This window comes from Rattus rattus, chromosome 6 (genome assembly GCF_011064425.1).
Source record: "Rattus rattus isolate New Zealand chromosome 6, Rrattus_CSIRO_v1, whole genome shotgun sequence".
NCBI lineage: Eukaryota > Metazoa > Chordata > Mammalia > Rodentia > Muridae > Rattus > Rattus rattus.
The window spans coordinates 90,456,160-90,477,857 of NC_046159.1; the positions used below are offsets into that span (position 1 = coordinate 90,456,160).

General features: G+C 44.1%; 1 protein-coding gene across 1 annotated transcript; it reads left to right on the top strand.

Annotated features, from left to right (window-relative positions):
• The first annotated feature begins 267 nt into the window (after positions 1-267).
• Npvf (neuropeptide VF precursor) lies at positions 268-3,924 on the top strand. Its single transcript, XM_032905168.1, has 3 exons — positions 268-444; positions 1,903-2,276; positions 3,770-3,924. Exons 1-3 carry the CDS (start codon positions 307-309, stop codon positions 3,861-3,863), a joined length of 606 nt encoding a protein of 201 aa, XP_032761059.1. The 5' UTR covers positions 268-306; the 3' UTR covers positions 3,864-3,924.
• The last annotated feature ends 17,774 nt before the right edge of the window (positions 3,925-21,698 follow it).

The window sequence follows — 21,698 nt, forward strand, 5'->3', positions numbered from 1 at the left end:
AAATAAAACATCCTGTTTGTTTGGAATCTTAATGACTGGTGCCCCAATCTACCTAATTAGGAGAGCCTTCATAATGAGGAAAAGTCTTTTCAAAGCCAATGGATTTGCAAACACAAACATTGCTGTCTCCCCAGAATGAATTAAGCACATTCCTCATGTGCATATTTTAGTTACATCCTCTAATTAATATTACTACTTAAAATACGTGGAATTTATCTGTTCCAGTATAAAAACACCACAGGTTCCCTTCTCGTAGACTCACACACACCAGGCTGAACATATTAACCTAATTTACATTTAGACAAAATGGAAATTATTTCATCAAAGCGATTCATTTTATTGACTTTAGCAACTTCAAGCTTCTTAACTTCAAACACCCTTTGTTCAGATGAATTAATGATGCCCCATTTTCACAGCAAAGAAGGTTATGGAAAATATTACCAGGTAAGTTTGAAAGACTACCTATTACACCTGATATTCTATACGTACTCGCTAACATAACTGACATTCTATATGAATACACTATCATAAATGACATTCTATATGTACATACGCTAACACAGTTAATATTCCATACATGCACATGCCAATATAATGGACAGTCTAAATCCACACACTAACATAACTGACATTCTAAATCCACACACTAACGTAATTGACAGTCTATATACATACACTAATATAACTGACATTCTATACATACACATGCTAATAGAACTGACGTTCAGTACCCATGCTCACGTGTGCACACATGCTATTTGTCTTGAATCTAATGCTTTGTAAAGAGTTAAGTTTATGCTTTGCTTTATTTTGGATTTTGGGTTTATGTCACAGTTTAGCTTTTCTGTGACAGCATGTGATGTCACTTTGTAAAATTTGGCACAATGGCAATTAGCCTGACGCCTCAATGACCAGTACTCTCGGTGTGTAATGTTTAGCAAGTGGAAGGTGAATTGTACATATCAATTGGCCCAGAGTGCACGCCTGCAATAAAGACAGATAGAAATAACATTGCATGCACTTCCGCTGGATGCTTGCATGGCAAACTGGGTGTTTGTATCTTCTCCTTAGCAATTACAAGCTGGTAAGGACTGGGTTATCTGGTAAAATGTTCATCCCTACATCAGGGAAGTGCAGGGAGCTTCAAGTTATGTTCATTCTCAATGTTTATATGTTCTGAAAGTTTCTGGTTAGTAAGTATCAGTCAGATTATAATCAGAAGAGAATTATTTAATTTTTTTTGCATGTGGTTCAGTGTTTAGGGTGGAACCAAATCTAAATATTCACTGCTCTCTGTGAGGCTCCGGCTCTGCACTAAAAATGTAATCTGCAGTCTAATTAAAGTGCAACCGGTTTTTTGAAACATGTTTTTCGAGTGAAACTCTGAATATGAGGGAGCAAAGAAAGAAACTCGATGGGGCCGCCTAGGCCCATTCCCAGACCAGGCGAGATCCATTTCTGTGGGTCTTTAAAGGGGTGAGGTGAAAGACAAACACACAGGGGAAAGGAAGTTTTCTCTAAAGTCATAATATAAGCACATAAAAATACTCCATAAACAATATGAATCAAAAACCTGAAAGAGAATAACTGTAATAAAATAAACTTTTGCCTTATTTCGATACTTCATTATATTCCTGCTGCTTAAACATACTGCTGCACTCACTATATATTTTTTATTAATATTTTATAGTTGTCTTATAATAGTCAGGGGACAGAGAAACTAGATTGCTTTAAGAAGCTTAATACAGATTATTTATTTAAAAATTCTGCATATAGAAACACAAACTTTGTTTATAGCCAGAGCAAGTCTGCAGATTAAAGTCTGGATTTAAGTTAATTTAGAGTTTAAATCTATGGCTTGTAATAATAATAAATTATTTTAATTCTTGTTTCTAATTATAGCTGAGAGGAATCCCAAAACGGGTAAAGGAAAGAAGTGTCAGTTTTCAAGAACTCAAAGATTGGGGGGCAAAGAAAGATATTAAGATGAGTCCAGCCCCTGCCAACAAAGTGCCCCACTCAGCAGCCAACCTTCCCCTGAGGTTTGGGAGGAACATAGAAGACAAAAGAAGCCCCAGGGCACGGGCCAACATGGAGGCAGGGACCATGAGCCATTTTCCCAGCCTGCCCCAAAGGTTTGGGAGAACAACAGCCAGAAGCATCCCCCTGGCTGGTTTGCCCCAGAAATCCCTGCACTCCCTGGCCTCCAGTGAGTTGCTCTACGCCATGACCTGCCGGCATCAAGAAATTCAGAGTCCTGGTCAAAAGCAACCTAGGTAAGTGTGGAAAAGCTGGTCGGCTGCACGGGCGGAGAATAAAAGTGTGTATCCCGCACTGTCAAAGTGGACCGCTAAGAAAGCTAGCTTCTCAGAAGGACAAAGGTGACATCCCAAGGAAATAAGTGCCTGTACATACAGAGCTCTTCAAGGCACAAAAGACCAAGCCACGTGTGGCCATACACTCAGTCCATGCAATGACCAGACTGCAGGTTTAAGCTATGACACATGGTTCAATGTTTATCTCTCTACAGCAGAAGTCCCATGTGAGAGAATTGTTCCCCAGTTTAGATGACACAGCCATCTAAAAGCAGGCAAAAGCAGGGACTTTTTCCCCCAAGAATATTTTTGGGGTGGTGAGGGGGATGGAATGTGGGCCTTATGCATGCCAAGTCAGTCAGACTGGATTCCATTCCTGCCCGACTTTTAAATGAAAGTTTTCCTTTTATACGTAAGCCCTTCTACAGTCATTCTGGATTACCTAAAAAGTATTTATTACCCACTACCTAAAGATCAGAGTACCAGTTGCTATATGGGATTAGAAAATGTTATTTCTAATACAGACCATATATTAAGAAAATTCAAATTCCTGACTTTAGTTAGGGACTGAGGGATGTAGGGTTGCAGAGTCTGTGACAGACTCAGAGAAGCTGCCTCAGAATACACCTGGCTTCCTGTTTCCAAGAACTTACAGCCGTCTGACTTATATGTTTAGGTTCCATTGTCTTTAACAGACTTTCATTTCTGTAAGTTCTATCATTTTATCTACTGCCCTAATGTTTGGGCCTAGACGTGTGACTGCCTCGTAGTAAGTCCTGGGTATGTGAGGGAATGAATGCACGTCATAAGGGACTAATAAGATCCTACGGAGGCGGGTTCATCCGTGGGAGGGAAGTCAGAGATATTTCCTCCAGAGAGTGGCGGTGGTCTGAACATGAAGAGACTGTGGGGAGGAGACAGGTCATTTCCAGATGAGGATGGGCTAAGGCCCTGAAGATGGCAAGCCATGGGGAGGGTCCTCTGTGGGAGCAGAAACAAGTGAATAGAGGGGACATGGGTAGAGAGGGAGCAATGCAGACAAACAGGACCCAGACATGGGCTGAGGCCCAGTAACTGGGAGCTGGAGAGTTGCTGTCGATTTTTGCTGAGGCCCTGGGGTATATAAAACATGAGGTAGACTTGCACAACTAAGTCAATGGTAAGAGCCTATAACAAATTCAGAATCCACCCAATTCAGCTAAATGATAAGTAATCACAAGGATGATATTTTATTTTATTTTATTTTATTTTGAGACATCATTTCATAGTGTAGCTCTGACTGTTGTGGAATGGTCTCTGCAAACCAAGCTTGACTCAAACTCACAGAGATCCGCCTGCCTATGTCTCCCAATGCTGAGCTAAGGGCGTGTACATCTACACCCCAGATGGGCTGTATCTTGACGTCCTTCTGCTTGCTAGTGCTCAGACGAGAACACTGTTTTGTTACATTTAAGGAAACGGTTGTTCACGGAAACAGATGATGCAGAAAGGAAACAAGAAAAAATAGGAAACCTCCAGCCAGTCCTTCAAGAGGCTATGAAGCTGTGACCTGCAGTCTGAGCAGCTCTGTGGTGTTGACAAGGAGGAGCATCGAGGAGAGCCATCATTCCTGTCATGTTGAAAGTTGTTAAACAGGATCAAGGATGCTTGTAATGTAAACGTAAAGTAACTTTTGTCAGAATAAACAGTATTGTAAATAAAGTAGCCTCTGGTTAATGAGAGGGAGGGAGGGAGGGAAGGAGAGAGAGAGAGAGAGAGAGAGAGAGAGAGAGAGAGAGAGAGAGAGAGAGAGAGAGAGAGAAGACTGAAGCTACAAGACTGCACATCAGAACATGTGTGTCCCTTCCTCCCTACACCCACATCCAGCATTGAGCTCTTCCTCCTGCTAAGTAGGTCTGGGGAGGCCACCAGAGCCTGGCATTTACTCCACAGCACCCAGCTCCACTTCCAGCTCAGTCATCAGCTGAGGGATTACAGGACAGAGCTGGGGGTGAGGGGGAGGGTTCTACATCTATGTGATGGAGAAAAACTTCCCAAAGGTGCAGAAATGCAGTCAGCCTAGGCTCCCGGCCAGCTCCTGCTGCCCCATGAAGCTATGAGACCTGGCTAGAGCCCACCTGGGCAGAGCAACTGCCCAGCTCCTGGGGTCCTTTTTGCATTCCCCCCTCCTTGTATCACAATACCCTCAGGTCTTCAGTGCCCCATCAGATAGCCTGGTGCCTTCTGGGGTCAACTCTGGGTTACATTTCCAGAAACATGGATGAGAGGATGCCTTCATTGCTCTCCCATGGAGAAGGTTCTATTGTTAGGCGAGCATGATGACCACTACACCACGGAAACACCCATTGAGAAGGTTCTATTGTAAAAAAGGAAAGAAAGAAAGAAAGAAAGAAAGAAAGAAAGAAAGGAAGGAAGGAAGGAAGGAAGGAAGGAAGGAAGAAAGGGAGAGAAAGACACAGAGAGAGAGAGAGAGAGAGAGAGAGAGAGAGAGAGAGAGAAGAAAAATCACAAAAAAAAGGTTTGTATAAAAACATATCAATGTACTACACGGGGATTCTTTCTGAGTCTCTCTCTCTCTCTCTCTCTCTCTCTCTCTCACACACACACACACACACACACACACACACACACACACACACACACAATCATATGCACAGTTATGATTGCTTACAAAGTTAAATAGAAGTCTGACCTAACCGATAGCAAGGTAAAGGTTGATTGACATGTGAGTGGACCAAGGTGACATGGTCACTTGCTGGAACGAACCAGACACCTCTCTGTGTAATTGGACAAGACAAAGGAAGCCCCATGGTTGTAGAGGGACGAAAGAGAGACCACTGTGAGCTGATTCATTTAATGTCTCTTGCGTCCATAATTAAAAACTCGCTTCTCATGCATCTCTCTGCTCCTCATTTAAAACTTTAAGGCGGGGTTGGGATTTGGCTCAGTGGTAGAGCGCTTGCCTCCATAATTAAAAAGGCCCTGGGTTCATGGTCCCCAGCTCCAAAAAAAAAAGAAAAGAAAAAAAAAAAAACTTTAAGGCTTTGATTTGACAAAAAAAAAAAAACATCTGGCCACTCCTTACCTAACAGTTTATAAATGCAGCGGAACCAAACTCAAATGCACGGTAACCCAACCTTCATCCTAAGAATATGAAGCCCTTCATCAGCTGTAACGGGCTCACTGGACGGCCTCAGCTCCACAGGGGACCCACAGGAAATGATTTTCTTTTTCCCCCACCAGCCTCCGCTGGGCCTTGTGACTCTCCCACTCCTGCTGGGCAGAGATTCATTAACGGTGCCCTGGACAGACTCTATAGCTTCCTTGGTCACTTCTTGATATTAAAAAACTCTGTCAAGTTCGGGTGAAGACACCATCCTCATATCCAAAGCAAATTGTTCCGTCCCTCACCACTGGCTGGCCTGTGGGCTGGGAAGATCCACAGTGGGAATGGACGATTCTGCTCTTCCCTCTGCCCGCAAACCTCAGTGGTGGTGTGGTGTGAGGGGACACAGTCTAGAAATCTAGAAAACAGTCTGTCCCCTTCTCCAGAGTGTCCGTGTGGGCAAAGGGTGATGGGAATTCAGAATGAGAGATGCTCATACAGTCTGTATGAGGTTGCCATTTCTCACAGTGATTAGTCAGGGAGCTGGACGGGCTTTCAAACTGCCTGGGTCACTGCCCTGGGGCTTACACGATGCTCACTCCCTACTGCCTCCCACCCGTCCTGTCCTCTCTGTACCCTCCTATTGCCTGAAAGCAAGGCTTGGCTACCTTTCCAGTAACCACTTGGGGCATAAGCAAGACAAGTTACACTGGTCACATAAGTCACACAAGAACATGAGAGGCCACCATAGAGCTTAGGTGTCCCAAGGAACTACCCAGAATAATGCCCTGATACACATACCAGTACTCCAAGAGCACTGGTGTTGAAGAGACCAAAATCTCCCATTCTTCTCTCCACTACACAGCAGCCTGTGGGACCTACTAGAGCCAGAATGATCTGAGAACTCCACCTTGTAATCCCTTGGAGCAGTGCCAGCAACTCACTCCATGCTTTGTTCTCTTCGTTTGATTTTGGTCCTGGGACAAGAGCCTGAGGTGCATATTTTACATACCAAAGCAGGCCTGGCCTCCAGGTTCTCCCAACATCCCTCAGTCCCTCGTCCCTGGGTCTGAAACCAAACACACTTTACCTCATCTTTCCTGTGGTTTAACTTCCGCTCTGGAATAAACGTCTCAGATGGCTCTGCTCTCCTTTGCACAGCTGTAGCACAGCCAATTTAAACATATCCCCAACTAGCGTACAAATAAATGAGACTCACACTTTTGTTACTTGACTTTGACAATTACTGGAGGGGGGACCCCTAATCTACTTTTCTAACCGCTGGCCTGGCTACTTCCCCAGCGGTGTACCCCATTTACTTGCTGTTCCTCCTGGCTGTGTGCCCATGGTCCATCTCCCATCATGGTGGCTCCCTCTTCTGTCCTCAGTCTTCCTCCTTTCCTTCCTGTTCTCTCTCCTCTCTCTACTCCACCCCCAAGCAAGTAACTCAAAACCCACCTACCTCTAATCCCTCCAGTAGCCGGTTGTAGCAAATTTTATTTAACCAATAGTTTTAAATTAAGGAACAAGGTTTGCACAACAAAACCTTGTAACCAGGAGAAATTCTCGTAGGCCTGGACCTCTTGATATAGAATTTAGCATTACAATCCATAGCAACCGACCAAGCTTGAACATATATCACTCTGCTCAGTTAGATCTTAGGGAAGGCCTCATTGGATTCATTCATTACTATCCTCTCATGCACCCCCACCTCAAGGCCGCCATCTTCCCTGGGGCCTCACCAATATAGAGCAAATTACAGCGTCGTGCTCCTGAACCTCCAAAACTGTGAGCTAAACCATCTCTTTCTGAAATAAGGAGCCCAGTTGGAAGTATTTTGTTATAGCAATGAGTGAGACCTGCCCCTTCCAAAGGTCATTACTTCCTACGACACTCCAGAACTAGAGTCAAACCTCCAGCCCATGAACAAGCTTAAACTACCCAGACCGCAGCACTCGACTTCCGGAGAGCCACGGCAGGCCCACTGCCAGGTCTCTCATCCGTGGGCTTTTGTTGCTTACCCCAGAGTGGCTTCACAAACCTGTGACCTGTGGAGTCTGACAGGGCCCAGGCTTGATGTGAAAGTTTGGAGATGACTTAAATGTGCTCCTCAAGGGCTCCTGTGTTGGAGGCTTGGTCCCCACTGTGACGGTATGGAGATGTGAGACTACGCGGAAGTTCACAGGTCTCTGGAAGTACCTCGCTAAGGGCGTTAAGGAGGGATTAATAGGCGTCTGGGGGAGTTTTCATGACCTCAGGTCACACAGACCCAAGACTTCTGATTGCCTCGTTAGCTTTCTGTCTTACAGTTCAATCACTCACTCCTGCCCAGAAAAGCTGCCGATATTTGTGTGTGATTATTATGGTTAGGGTATGAGATGTGCCCATCCCGAAACTCACGCTTGAGCAGTGATGGAGTCATATGGGCACTACCCTCCTCCGTGAATTAATCCATCGAGCTGGAGAATTCTGTGTCAACTTGAGCAGAGTTGCCTGGAAGGAGGGAACCCTACTTAAGGACGTGCCTTCATAAGATCCGGGCTCTGTTTAGTATTATGGTCTGTCCTGCCTCCTTCAAACTTGACGATTCATCGATGTGCGCTCTTTTTTTTATTTTGTGGTACTGGAAAATAAACCCAGGGCCTGGCGTATGCTAGGTAAACAGTCTTCTGCTTGACTACATCAAAAAAGAGGAGAGAAAAGAGAATGCATGGAAATCTTTCCCTGTCCGTGACTGAAAGCTTACCAGATGCTATGAACTTTGCTCCTTAAAAAAAAAAAAAAAATCAGATCTTTGTCTTTTGTTGTTGCAGCTATTTTTTATTTATTTTATGGGTATGTGTGCTTTGCCTACATGTATGTATGTCTGTGTACCACATATATACCTGGCACTGACCGAGGCCAGAAGAGGGAATAAGACCCCTCAGTGGAGTTACTGTTTTGAGCCACCATGTGGTGCTGGGAATTGAACCTGGCTTCCCAGAAGAGAAGTAGCAAGTGCTCTTAACCACTGAGCCATCGCTCCAGCCCCCTTCTGTGCCTTCTAAGTAAAAAATACATCATGTTTAATTAACATGATTTAATACTTCCAACCTTATTTTAAAAAAATAATAGCACATCATTGTACCCCATAAATATACCCAACTATAATTTTTCTGTGTATAATAAAAGAGACTCAAAAATTGGAAAAATGTGCATACACACATACAAAGCCTTGGTCCTAGTATAATCATCAATTGGCATTCAGAGTTCATTAGTCCGTTCATCCCCTACCTCCTACCCCACCGTGCCAGGTAGGGCTTGACTTTAGAGACAACACTGAGGGTGAGCTGGGAGTTCTTGTCCAGCCTCTGTGCTCTCTCTCAGCCTGGCTGCTCCCTTGGATTCCACTGATAGGGAAGAGACTCCAGATGAGAGGCAGGAGCAGAAGACAGTTCAGAGCAGGCTGGAGAGACTCTCAAAACCGGAGGCTAGCCCTCTGCCCGCAACCCTGCTGTTCCCCATAATCCCTTCCTGGATGTCCTGGCAGAGTCCTGGAGCATGGATCCTACTCCATACACGCCTGTGTCTCCTCTGGGGGCCCCTAAGGGAAGGACCTAAATCACGCTCTTATGAAGCACATGTATGGCCATGCCCGGCTCACCCTTCCTGCTTAGGCATGATTTCAAGGGAACTCTGCCCTGCCTCTCCTGCCTGTAACATTTGGAGCCTTTGTTTCAATAAACCACACGAAAGACATTTCCTCAACCAAGGGAAGCCCCTCAGGCTTGAGTGACCGGTGTTGGGAATTTTGTAACTGTTAGATTTTGGTGTTGGCCTGCAACTCAGAGGGAGATTTTTCTAAGAGTTCAGAATTATTGGAAAACTCATAGAGATTTTCTTTAAGTTTTGGGATTGTTTACCTGTGTGGGATTCCTGCTGCCTGTGGAGGTCAGAGTAACCCAGACCTTTTGCAAGAGCAGGTGCTCATAGCTACTAAGCCACCTCTCCAGGCCATCAGAAGAGATTTTGATGTCAAAAAGTTTAAGGATCACAGCAACAGATTTATTCTAGTATAATTTTAAGTGAGCATCTATTTCAATAGATAATAGGTGATTGATGTTTCTCCCTGGCCCCCAACACTATCTTTTTACAGTAGAAAAAATACAGAAAGGAGAGAGAGAGAGAGAGAGAGAGAGAGAGAGAGAGAGAGAGAGAGAGAGAGAGCACTCTCTCCAAGCACTTTGCTTCCCTGTAACGTAGTACCTGGACCGTACAACCCAGCTGGCCCGAGAAGGGGAGCAGGGACCAAGGCTTCAGGAAAAGCTGGGGATTGGGCAGTTCTGATACAGCAATGATTTTCACGGAAGTAACTGCCACGTGGTCTCAGCGCCACATTTCATACATCATGCTCTGACAATGACCTTGAAAAATACAAAGAAGGAAAATGTGTCCTGACTCCGGGGCAATTTCTTATGAGAGAAATGAAAGGTCGGTGCTCATCTAACTGTGACCAAAGAAATGAAATAGTAGGGTAATAGGTAAGCGCACTGGCTCCGTGTACCCTGTTCCCTTTTCTCCTTCTTAAAGACTGCCTGGGCCATCACACAGTACCTCTCCTTCAGAAGATAGAAACTTATCACACTGCATAATGAGCGAACCAAGCTGCATGCTATTTTCTGTACCTGTGTCTATGGAAATTTCTTCTTCATCAGGAAAGCCTGTTTCCTACTTAACAAAATCCCTGGTCAAATTTGGTTGCAGATGCATGCAACAGAAAACCTAAGTAATATTGTTCCAGCCAAGAAAGGCTTCTTTCTTCTCACATACAAAAGGGGGGTGGGCTGGGGAGGTGGTGGTGGGGCAATCCTGAGCTGGTGTGAAAATTCAGTCAACAGCCAACAGGGACCCAATCTCCTGCTATCTTTCCCTCCTCTAGGTCTTAGTAAGCTACCAGGTCTCGCTCTGAGAACAGAAACAGAGCCAAGGCAAAGGAATCCTCTATTCGAAAACAAAACAAACAAAATAAACCCCTTCAAACACTAACCGGTGATTTCCTTTGTTTCGTGCAAAGGGCTACCCTCATCTGGAAATAAAACAATGCTTCTTTCTACTCCAGAGTGTGGCCCCACCACTCTGACTGTGAAGGAAAAAGGCAAGCATGTAGCAATTGGACAGGCAGCCTCTACAAGCCCACTTCCATGGTATAAAAAATGCTTATCACATTTTAACTGTTCACTAGACAACAGTAAGCCATTGAGTTTGGGCTCAGGGACTATTGGCACATCACCAGTTAGTTGGCAGTCCACATAGTTTCTATCTATAGTTTTACCTGTTATGTGACAATGGGACTACTCTATAAAATGTCTCTTGACACTACCAAATGTTACCTGGAGGTCCAAATAATTCCGGATTAGGAACCACTTAATTCAATTATTCATTCCTAAAACTCCTGACTATTTATTGCTGTGGGGATTATGTCTGTTTTAGCATTTACTACCGTTCTGTTACACTGATATCTAGACATGAGAACAGGGCTTAGAAGAAACAGGAGCCAACAAACCAGTTCAACAGACTTTAACCTGTCTTAAAGGTCACACTCTCTTCAATCCACTGCCCTGTCCACCAGTAACGGTCTGCTCTCCAGCTCCCTAACATCCAGCTCTCTAATGTACTGAGCATGCGGGAAACGCCAGCTGAATTAAGCACCAATGGTAAAAAATAAAGGATCCCGAGATTAAATCCTTAGTGTTTTAAAACACCATACACGGATTCGGAAGGGAAAAAGGGAAGGGAGGGGGACAGGAAGAGAAGCAGCAGAGCAGGAGGGAGAAGGGAAGGGGAGACAGAATATAGATTCTGGAAAAGCATTACCTTGTCTCTTCCCCGAGGCTTCTAACTGTAGAGGAGGAAAGGAGTACCCACCTCACCAGGAATAAGGAGTAAGGGGTACAGGGTCAGAGAAGCTGAAGGGACCATTGTTATCTTGGGTCATCAAGGAGCAACTAATACTTTTTCTTCTCCAGAGTTTCGGGTGTTTCAGGTTGCACGTCTGTCTGTGTACACACACACACACACACACACACACACACACACACACACACACACACAGAGGCAATGTATAAGTATAAATGCATGTGTACATGTACATATGTGGACATGCATGTAAAGACCTCAGGTGCTGAGATTGTCCTTTGTTTTTCCTTCCTATCTTCCTTCCTTCCTTCCTTCCTCTCTCTCTCTCTCTCTCTCTCTCTCTCTCTCTCTCTCTCTCTCTCTCTCTTTCTTATTATCTTGAAGAAGCTCAACTAGGCTAAGCCCCCAGATCCACCTCTTCCTACGTCCTCCATACCATGATGGCAGTGGACCACCGTGAACCTCAAGTCCTTGTGCCTGCAAGGCAGCACTTTACCAGCTAAGCTTTCTCCCCAGCTCCCAAAGCGCTCTTGTTGATGATGAAGACCAGCTTCCCATTCCGCTTCTGCACTGAAGCTGGGCCAGAGGTACAGGAAATCTCAGTGGCTGACAAACAGAATTGAGGAGCAGTGGCCAGAGGTGCTCTCTACCTGCAGAGGTCAGACACTCCCTGGGTGATTTGCAGTCTGTTACAGATCTTATTCAGGAAATGGAACAAGACAATAGAGCAATTAAAATTAATCAGCAGTGTGCCCTGACCCACCAGCATGAAGTGTGGTAGACGCCCCCAGCCCATCCCATAGATGGATGGCTGTAGCCATATGCTCAGTGCGATTCACTTTGGAAATATTACCCAGCAAGCACCAGGCCCTCTTCACTAACCCCAGTTTATGTGAACTTCCCATTTATTAATTAACTCTGCAATGTTTGTCAGATGTCCATGCTTTACTCATTATTGTGCTTTTTAAACTGGAGAGATGTTGCTTGCCTTTTGAAACAAATTTTTATTGTGATAAAAATCCATATAACATAACATTTATCCTCTTAATTTCCTATATGTTTACAATTCAATAGATTAAATACACCTCACTAGTCGTTTTCTGGAGTCTGGTTCTATTCGTTATACGAATGCTGATACAATGCAAGCACACCCAAAATTTTGTCTTAATTATGCAAAAAAAAATCCTATGAAAACAACAAAGCTGGTTTTTTCCAGAGGCCTGGGCTCGACAACAGTGCTTCCTTTTCCCAGAAATGTTAAACCGCATCACCTAAATATTTGTCTTCTATAATGTCGTTAGCATGTCTCAGAGGAGGCTATGTTGCCAGTCATTTCTTCTCCCCTTTTATTCACTCATGGCTAGCACACTGCACTGCCCAGGGTCCCAAGCTCATGGAAGGCCTGGAAGTACCTGGGCGAGCACAGCTTTCTATGAGCATCAGATATGAGGAGACACTTAAGAACAGTCGTGAAAACAGTCTGATTAGTTTAATTCTCTTAAGAAATAAGAGGCCGTGCTGCTGCTGTGCTGTTTTGCAATGCTTTCTCTTGAACTTGAAAACTCATTCACGTTCTTCGCAAGAACATAACTCATGGCATTGCCTCTTGCCTGTTTCCTATTAAAGCCAGTTAAAATCTAAAACTTTGCACTTGATGTCAGAAAAAATCCACCCCAAAAGATGTCCAAAAATAACCAATAAAAAAGTCCCTTATAGAATGTATTGTAGCATTTTCCTCTCATAACGTAACCTGAAGGTGACGTGCACAATCCTAAATGCAGCTAAGGAAATAGTGAGAATCACTACCCATACCCTCATTCTCAATATAGGATCCAAAACATGAAAGGAGCCAAACAGGAAAACCACTATTATAATCAAGAATGGAACTAAATTATAACCCAATTGATGCAAAAATTAATATTTTCTTTGTAGAAATAGAAAAATATTATTTTAATCCTGAAGGATAAATATCACAAAATTGATTTTACTTCTGGCCCAGATTCTTAGGCACTGGTATATTGTGGTTAATAAAGAACAATCTATTGTTCCTCTTTTGTACAATATGCAATAAAAGTAGTTAGCTATGACAGGGCATCATGCAATTCTCACACTTGCAAAATTAATTGTGTCTTTTTTTTCCCCCTTGTAAATTGTTAAGTAGAGCCAGCATTGCAAAATTACTTTTATCCACTAGGGGGCAGAAAATGTTTCACATTTGTATATTACCAACTTTAAATTCTTGAGCTAAAAAGAGTCTCCACTACAACAAAAGGTCCTCAAGGTCGTCCTGTGTTCTGTACAGCACACTGCACATATAGTGCTCAGTTGATAGCCGTAAGGGTTGTTTAACTTTAAATGAGGATATAGTCTCCTTGACCCAACAGTTCACTGACAGTGGACATAAGTATCCCTCGGAGACTAACAAATCCTCCGGGAAAGGAGGGTTGCTTAAAGCCGGCTCACAGCCTCTGAGGGCAAGCAAAGTCCTTTCTATGATACAATGTCTGCAATGTGATGCAAAGGTGGGGCTTCCTCTACAACTGGGTTGACACTGAACTCACAGAGCTACAAATGCTCCTCTACTGGCTCTGGAAACTTTGTTACATGAATTTGCCATACCACAAGCTAACAATAGCTTCAATGTGGCAAGCATGTTCTTAGTTTCTTCTTAATGCATCTCTGTGACCAATTAATATGTTTCCCTTGTTCCCATTCCAATAACTAAAGCATTACTTTGATTAAAAGACACAAGCTCTTTACTTTTTCTCTCTCCTTAACTAAAACACATCAAGGTAAATTGTCCCTCTTGGGTTTCCATCTGAACGGGTGACCTTTTAACTACTGTTCCTTGCTCCTCCCCTCCGTGTCAATCTTGGCCATGCCCTACATCACTGGACAGCAAAAGGGTGACAATAGCAGGCTGGTGGAGGAATGGGGCTGGCAGGGAGCCAGGAATTATCCATCACCGAAGTTGGTGACTTCACCGATGCATGGGGCTCTCACTTGCCAGTCAAACCTCACACAGATTTTAACTTGCATGGCTTTACCCACTACCCTAAATCACTTAAAAAAAGTACTGACAGAGGATAATACATCTTCCAGGCAAGGAATAAGATCCAGTTTTTCTTTGTTTAAGAAATCTTCTTATCTGCCAAGAAGTTCCCTCAAAAACTTAATTCATTTTTGAAATGCCACTTTGTTAAAGGTCTCTATAAGATTTAAAAGAAAGGTTATAGACTATAATTCAACCTTTAAATTATTATATATGTCCTCGAAATTCTTTAAGTGAAGATAAATGGTCTCATCGTGATCTGGGACTTTTTGTCAACGCAGACACAATGTTCTAGGCATTTTCCCATTTATGTACCCTCTGAAAAGCTCTCAGAATTCCAAATGCCCCACAATCGTGCAAAAATTATCTGCAGCTGACAAAATCATGCTTCTGCTAGAGCACAAGGCAAATCATGGTCAGCTGCTGTGGGCAGGCTGAAGCTGCCCCACACCTGGGAGTTTTACCTAAAATTTACTTCCATGTGTGGAGGACTGCTAAAGCAGGAAAATTAGCAAGTGAGAAAGAGATCAAACTTCCTGAAGGAGAAAGGGGATGCAGGGTGTTGATGCCATCAATGGTCACTGCATCCTAAGTGAGTCACTGTGACTGTCAGTTAAACCGTCAGTGCTAGGGATCAAATGAATTCGTCAAACATATAGAGCTGACCCTGATGTTGTCCCTGAGAACCTTTCAGAGATGTGTAGCTGGTCCCTGCTACCTTGGGGGTTCTTCTTTTTCCCACCCTTTTATGCCCCTGTTTCACCCACTAACACTAGACAGAGAAACTAGGAGAGAGGGGAGAGAGGATTTAGGGAAATCCCTGAATCTAATTTCATTCTCTTTCTTCTTTGGCTGTGGCCACTGACACATTGCAATCAAACTCCCTAAAGGACCAACAACCACTGACCCAGCCTCTCAGGGCCCTCAAATTTATGTACCCTCCGAAAAGTTCTCAGAATTCCAAACATTACACAATCACAGAAGTTATCCTAGGCTGGCAAAACCATGCTTCTGCTAGAGCATGAGGCAAATCATGGTCAGCTGCTGCAGACAGGCTGAAGCTGTCCCCCATTCCTACACCTGGGATTAAAACAAAAGTATATTCTTGTATTTCTGTTTTATAAAGAACCCAAAATTCTAAAACTCAAAAATGTCACTACAGAGATTCATTTCCAAAGAACACTTGTTTTAAAAAGATAAGATGGTGTCCCTTTCCTCTAAATTTTTAGTTAAAAAGCTTAATGATGAAAATAATTACATTTTTCTACCCTTTACATTTGGATGAAAAAGAAAAGAAAGAAATAAAAAGGAAAGGAAAGGACATGAGTGCTCCTAGGTATGGTGGGGGAGAAAGTTTATTACAGATGTGTGGGAGAGCACAACCAGAGGGAGGGACATCTGGGAAGAGTCCAGAGGGGACCTGACTGAGCTAGGCCACCTGGGCAGAGGAAAGGAGAGAGAAGGGGAGCCAGGTGCAGCACACAGGAGGACAAAGGTACAAAAGTTGAGGAACCAAAATGATTGGATTATATTGGGAGGAGCACCCCAGTCCCCTGGGCTCAAGAGTTTAGGATATCGGGCAGGTATGCCAACCAGGAGGGCCCTGTGCAGGTAGGGACTAAGGGACTACAGGTAGAATCTGGCAGCCAGTGTCTGATATGTTAAATGGGCACTTCGACTGTTTATCTCAGGTTTGAAACCTAACAACATTCACTTGAATTAAAATAAAAACATAAATCCACCACAACCAGGAGGTTACAGCCATATCGTTAGAGGCCTGTGCCTTTAAGATAGCCATAGCTCATAAGAAGCCAGACCCCACAGCCAAAACAAACAAAACAAACAAACAAACAAACAAAAAACAGATCATGACCCATGACCCCCTGACATTCTGTCTCTGAACAGAGATTAAAGAACTGTCCTGTGTTGTGCTTTTACAGCTCCTAATTTATGGTCCTAACCAGTATCTAGCTCTCCTCTGCTTGCTGTCATGTGTGCTATGTTGAACTAATTCACCTAGTGTAAAGTATCCACTTATCCTAAAAGGTTATACAAGTCCGGTACCTCCCTTGTTTGGGGATTTCTCTGACCAGGATGCTCTGGCCCATGCCTGCCCATCCATATCCACGAAATCTTCCTATGGGTGGTGGTTTTCTAACTTCCTGCCTTTTGTTCTCACTCAGGATGAAGCTCCTCTCTAGGTTTTAAAGAGAAGCTTCTCCTTCCATTAGGACCCTGATATATTGTTGTTCTTTTTTGTTTATTTATTTTTATTGGCTTTTTTTATTGGATATTTTCTTTACTTGTATTTCAAATGTTATCCCATTTCCTGTAGGGAGCCATATTGGATTTAGGCCTAGCCGCTTTTTGACTGCATGGCTCAAAGTGGCTAGGTGACTCTGGGCTGTTTGGCCACAGATATTCACCCCTAAGATGACTGCCGTAAGTCTTAAGATTGTTGGACAGAGGCCTCTCCCATGAATTTACGGCACAGGAAGATAACATTCAAGGGATGCCTCAGCTCCCTTAGCAGATACCAGTTATCTCCTGAGTCAACACCGGGTGTCTCCACCACCTGACCTCATCGTCTACCGCCTGACCTCTTTGCCTCCAGCTATCACTACCTATATCCGCACCTCCCCCTCCTCTGTGTTTCACAAAGGACACTCCCCCTACCTGAAAGCCTTAAAAGCTGTAACGTTCATCCCAATAAACGAGACCTTGACAATAGAATCTTTCTTGGTCTCCTTCTTCTCTTCACCCCCATTTGGCCCACAGGTAGAAAGCCTCTTCAGGACCCTGAATAACTGGGTCCCCGCTGGCGGGGACAATTTCCCAATTTCCCCTCTGGAGTCCCCCTAAACCTTTCCCTCTCCACCTGCCTCTGTGAAAGTGTTCCCCATCCACCCACTCCCTCCCATCTCCCTGCCCTGGCTTTCCCCTACACAGGGGCATGGAGCCTTCACAGGGTCAAGGGCCTCTCCTCTCATTGATGTACAAGACCATCCTCTGTTACATATGTGGCTGGAGCCATGGGAAGAATAATGAATCTTCCTTCTTCTAACGTCCAAAGTAGGTCTCCAGCAGAAGGTGTGGCCCACATTAAAGGTGTGTACCACCACGCCTGGATCTGGGACTTGCTTTGTCCCAGATGACCTTGAACTCAGAGATCTTCTTAACTTGATCTGATATTAAAGCTGTGTACTGCCTTGCCTGGGCCTAAGCTTTTCAAAGCCACCGTGCCTCAAGATCTCCATGCCAAGATCCAGGTTAGAAACTTGTGTCTTCCAGCCTCAAGATGTGAATCACAGATGAGCCCTTCAATTCTGGATTGTAGTTCATTCCAGATATGGTCAAGCTGTCAACCAGGAATAGCCATTGCACTTCTGGATAAAGGGAGGAAGCCCCTCTGCCCCTCTTTCAGTCTGTATTCATACTGAAAGTCCTTAAGCCCTGCTCCACAGGAGGTTTCTGCTCCCCCAAACACTTCCCTCTCCCCCTCCCCTCCCCCTCTCTCCCGCTCTCAATCACAAGAACACAGAGAAAAAGAAAGAGAGTGCACAAGCACCGTAAGCACACATCAATCAGAATTTATTAAGGCTTTAAAGCAGCAAAGACAGGGACTGAGGACCTGGTGGTCACTTGGTTCAATGACAGCCAGGACTCTGCAGAGAGACCCTGTTACAAGCCAGAAGTGTTAATAATGTCCCAAGTGGAATGTGTAGAAAGAGTGCATGAAATTTTCAAAATAGTGCGTCACCAGAACTTCTTCAATTCATGTGGACAAGGCCTGAGAGAATGTAAACAAAACTGAAAAGGCAGATGGGAAATGTTCAAAACATACCAGAACAGGCTGCCTGGGGCACTCAAGGGTTAGGCCCGAGGTGTGACTCATCATGTCCTGGGAGGGAACTGAGGTCCCTGACAGCAACTGGACTTGAAGGCACCACTGGCTGCAGGTTGGGGTACTCTGGGTCTCTTCCCAGGCTTTCTGTTCAACAAGGCTTCTTGACAGAAACATTCTTGGAAGAAAGTTCCAGCACCTGGCTGATGTCTCTCCAGTGCTCCAGGTCCTCCTTGGTGATCAAACCCTTGAGTTTCTCCAGCAGGCATGGCACCTATGCACTGGTGTCTGGGGAGCAGATGCCCCCAAGTGCGACAGGGTGGTCCACAGGGCCAACAGCAGATCATCTAGGAGCTTCTGTCTGCTTCCTGGCTTGTGGGTGGCCTGCACAGGTAGCCTGTGTCAAATGGGACCCAGAACTGTGGTGTCTTGTAGTGCTTCTTGAGGTACTCTGCCACAGCCTAGAAAGGGCCCAGCACCTCCAACTGGGCATTGAGTATGGCGGCCAGCTCCCGCTGTTTCTGCCAAAGCAGCAGCTAGTGTCACAGCTTCAGCACCTTCCCCTGCAGCCTCTCCTTCTCCAGGTACATGGCTACCAAGTCCTTCTCAGTCTTCTCCTACAGCAGACCCCCTCACAGACAGTGGGGTCAGCAGCAGTATCTGGCTCTATCCGTGGTCTCCTGCAGATCCTGCCTCTTCTTATGAAGAGCTCTTTTCTGAAGGGTTGTGAAGGACGTGTGGCCTCTACTTTCTTTGCCATCGTCCTGTCTAACTGGGAATGTGCTTTTGTTGATGGTGGCAGAGAGGTCTAGGGTGGGTGGAGTTAGCATGGTGGACTGCAGGTCATGCATGGGTCCTCATCATCGGGTGTTGTGGATCGCTGTTTGTGTGTTCTGCTCCCTCAAGAGTGCCTGTACTCAGGTGTGGTCAGTGAAATCTTAATTGGTCAGGTAAGGCTAGAGTCTGTGATTGGGCAGTGGAAGGAAAGGCAGAGCTGAAAGTTTTAGAGGGGAAAGAGAGATGGAGGAGAGAGAGGGAACAGAGGATGAAAGAAGACGGAAGATGGAGCTGAACCACGTAGCCATAGGAACCATAAGTAACTGAGGATTTCATAGCTGGGAAGTAGAGTAGGGTGCATTTGCTCGATCTAGGTGTGCAGCTTGTATCTATATCAAATGATTTTTGTGTTCTTTGCAGGGCATTTTACGGTTGGAGATTTACTGTTATAAATCTGGCTGGGATATTACAAGTCTTTGGTGTTATCATTTTATGGGGCTAAGGGTATGTGGAAGCCAACAGCCGGCTTTCTGCAGGCTAGCCACAGGTAGTGGATGGCCTGGGACGTTCAAGCCACCTGGCAGCAGCTAACGGAGAGAACCAGGGCAAGACTGCAGAATGGGGCTGGTCACCGGGGGTTGGTGCTGGTGCCTAGCTAGTTTAACATGGATTGGTTTGTTTGTTTGTTTGTTTTTTTAAACTACAAGCTACAGATGATGTCCATTGTGGTAGGCAAGAATCCACTAGGGATATAGGATTCTTGTCCCAAGAGTGGGAGAATCAGTCTCTCTCAGTGAGAGGAGGAGAGTGACTCAGGCGCACAGGATTCTAAAGAAACACAGAGTTAGACCCAGTTCAGCCTCTAAAGTTACCCTGCTATGAATAGAAAAATAAGTAGAAGCTGCCCACATTCTATAAGCAGGTATTCATAAAGGTTTGGTTTAATTGTGTTTAAAGTTAGAAGAGGATACAGATTTTGCCCGAGTCACATGGGGAATTTTGCCACAGTTTGAATTAATGCAGGAAAAGGGCCCAGATGTGGGAGCCCCTGCGGTGTAAGGACAGGCTGAACTATCAAAAAGGCTAATGCTTCCAAAAAAGATAATAAAAAGATGGTATAAAGGTAAAATTCTCTAATAAAGTCTTACAGGATACTCATATTCTTTCTAACGTGGGCTCCACAGGGATTTCAAGTTAAGAATCCTGGCTCGATGGATTAGAAAAGGCCTAAGATTGGCTCAAATAGTATGTTTCACTTTTTTTAAATTGTTTAATTATCAAGATATGGGTACGATGTTGAGTTTTGTGGTTATCTTGTTAACCCTCTGGGAGAGAGGTCAAGCTAAAAGTTTTCCTGGTTTACTGCCTAAAGGACATACTAATTTGGGAGAAAGGCTTTGTTTTTTTTAGAAAGGGTAATTAGACTCAGGACACCTTCCAGAGTTATATGGATCAGCTATGACAGAGGGAGACACCCTGAAGAATGCCATTCAAGAGAATCAAACACAAAAGGTAAAGCTTCTTTGTGCCGTCCTTCACATGGCACAAATGAAGACTTAGGATTAGTTATTAAAAGGGGGGGCTCATAAAAAATTGTCTTTCACATGCTCAAAGGAGGAGCCAAATTTCATTCCTAACTAGTCTGTAACCCTACACAGACTAACACAATCCATACAGATATCTTGATGGCACTTATATTCCGTTTTAAGATTTCTGTATTGCAGAGTGTACAGTTTTGGTGAGATTCATCTTCAGACAGGCTGGAACTCATGATGTCATGGATTCCAGGTTGCCTTGTGTCATTCAACCTTACAGATGGATCCAGTCAGAATTTAGACATCAGAGACTATAACAATTGTTGGCATGGCCTTCTTAAGGCCTAACCAACTCCCCCATTTTCCCTACCCTTCCCACCCCCTTCAATGATACCACACTGCCATATTCAGCAGGAAGAAGTTATGACGAATCATTGTCGTCTCAGTTCCTGGGGTTTGGGGGTCTGCAGGTAGTTATTCTAGGATGTCTTTCTGGGGAGTTTAGAAATGGTCGTATTTTGAACAAGGAGGGAATAGCTAATATTGATTTTGTAACCATAATCTCATTTGGTAAAAATCTTTATATTGTTACAAAATTGAAGTTATAATTTCATATACATTGGTACAGAATTTATTTGGTACAGATTTAAGGTTTTCATTGGTATGAATTTCTTCAACTGATAGAAAACTTAAGAATACAAAGCTTAGACCCAATCCTTCTCTAACTGCCATTACAAACTGATTTTAGATGATTAAGCACATGCAGTAAGGGCCAGATAACAAACTCGTGGTTCTGACTTAATTGTAAGTGTTTTTTCAAGGTATTTTAATTAGAAATAGCTGCAAGTAGTTAAAAGACAACATTCTAGATTACTTTACATAGTTTTCAAAACTCTGGAAACCCACAGAAAGTGGCATTAATGTTATCTAATCATTTGTTGTTGAGACATATCTGCTCCTGACATCACCCTATTCTTGGATTCAAAGAAGAAACTGAGCGCCTATACCTCCAGGTGAGGTTGTACATCATGGCAAGGTATCCACTGGACAGAAATCGTCTATTCATCTACAGACAAAAATACTGTCCAGAAGAAAAGACACACTATGCGGAATAGTTGGCTGATAATCTCTGCCTAGAGACAGAAATCAGTCCATCATAATTCTGCATCACAGA

Coding starts and splice junctions, on each gene's coding strand:
- Npvf (XM_032905168.1), top strand. CDS start 307: ATGGAAATTATTTCATCAAAGCGATTCATTTTATTGACTTTAGCAACT. Junction 445..1,902: donor GTTATGGAAAATATTACCAG/GTAAGTTTGAAA, acceptor TTCTAATTATAG/CTGAGAGGAATCCCAAAACG. Junction 2,277..3,769: donor CCTGGTCAAAAGCAACCTAG/GTAAGTGTGGAA, acceptor GTTACATTTAAG/GAAACGGTTGTTCACGGAAA.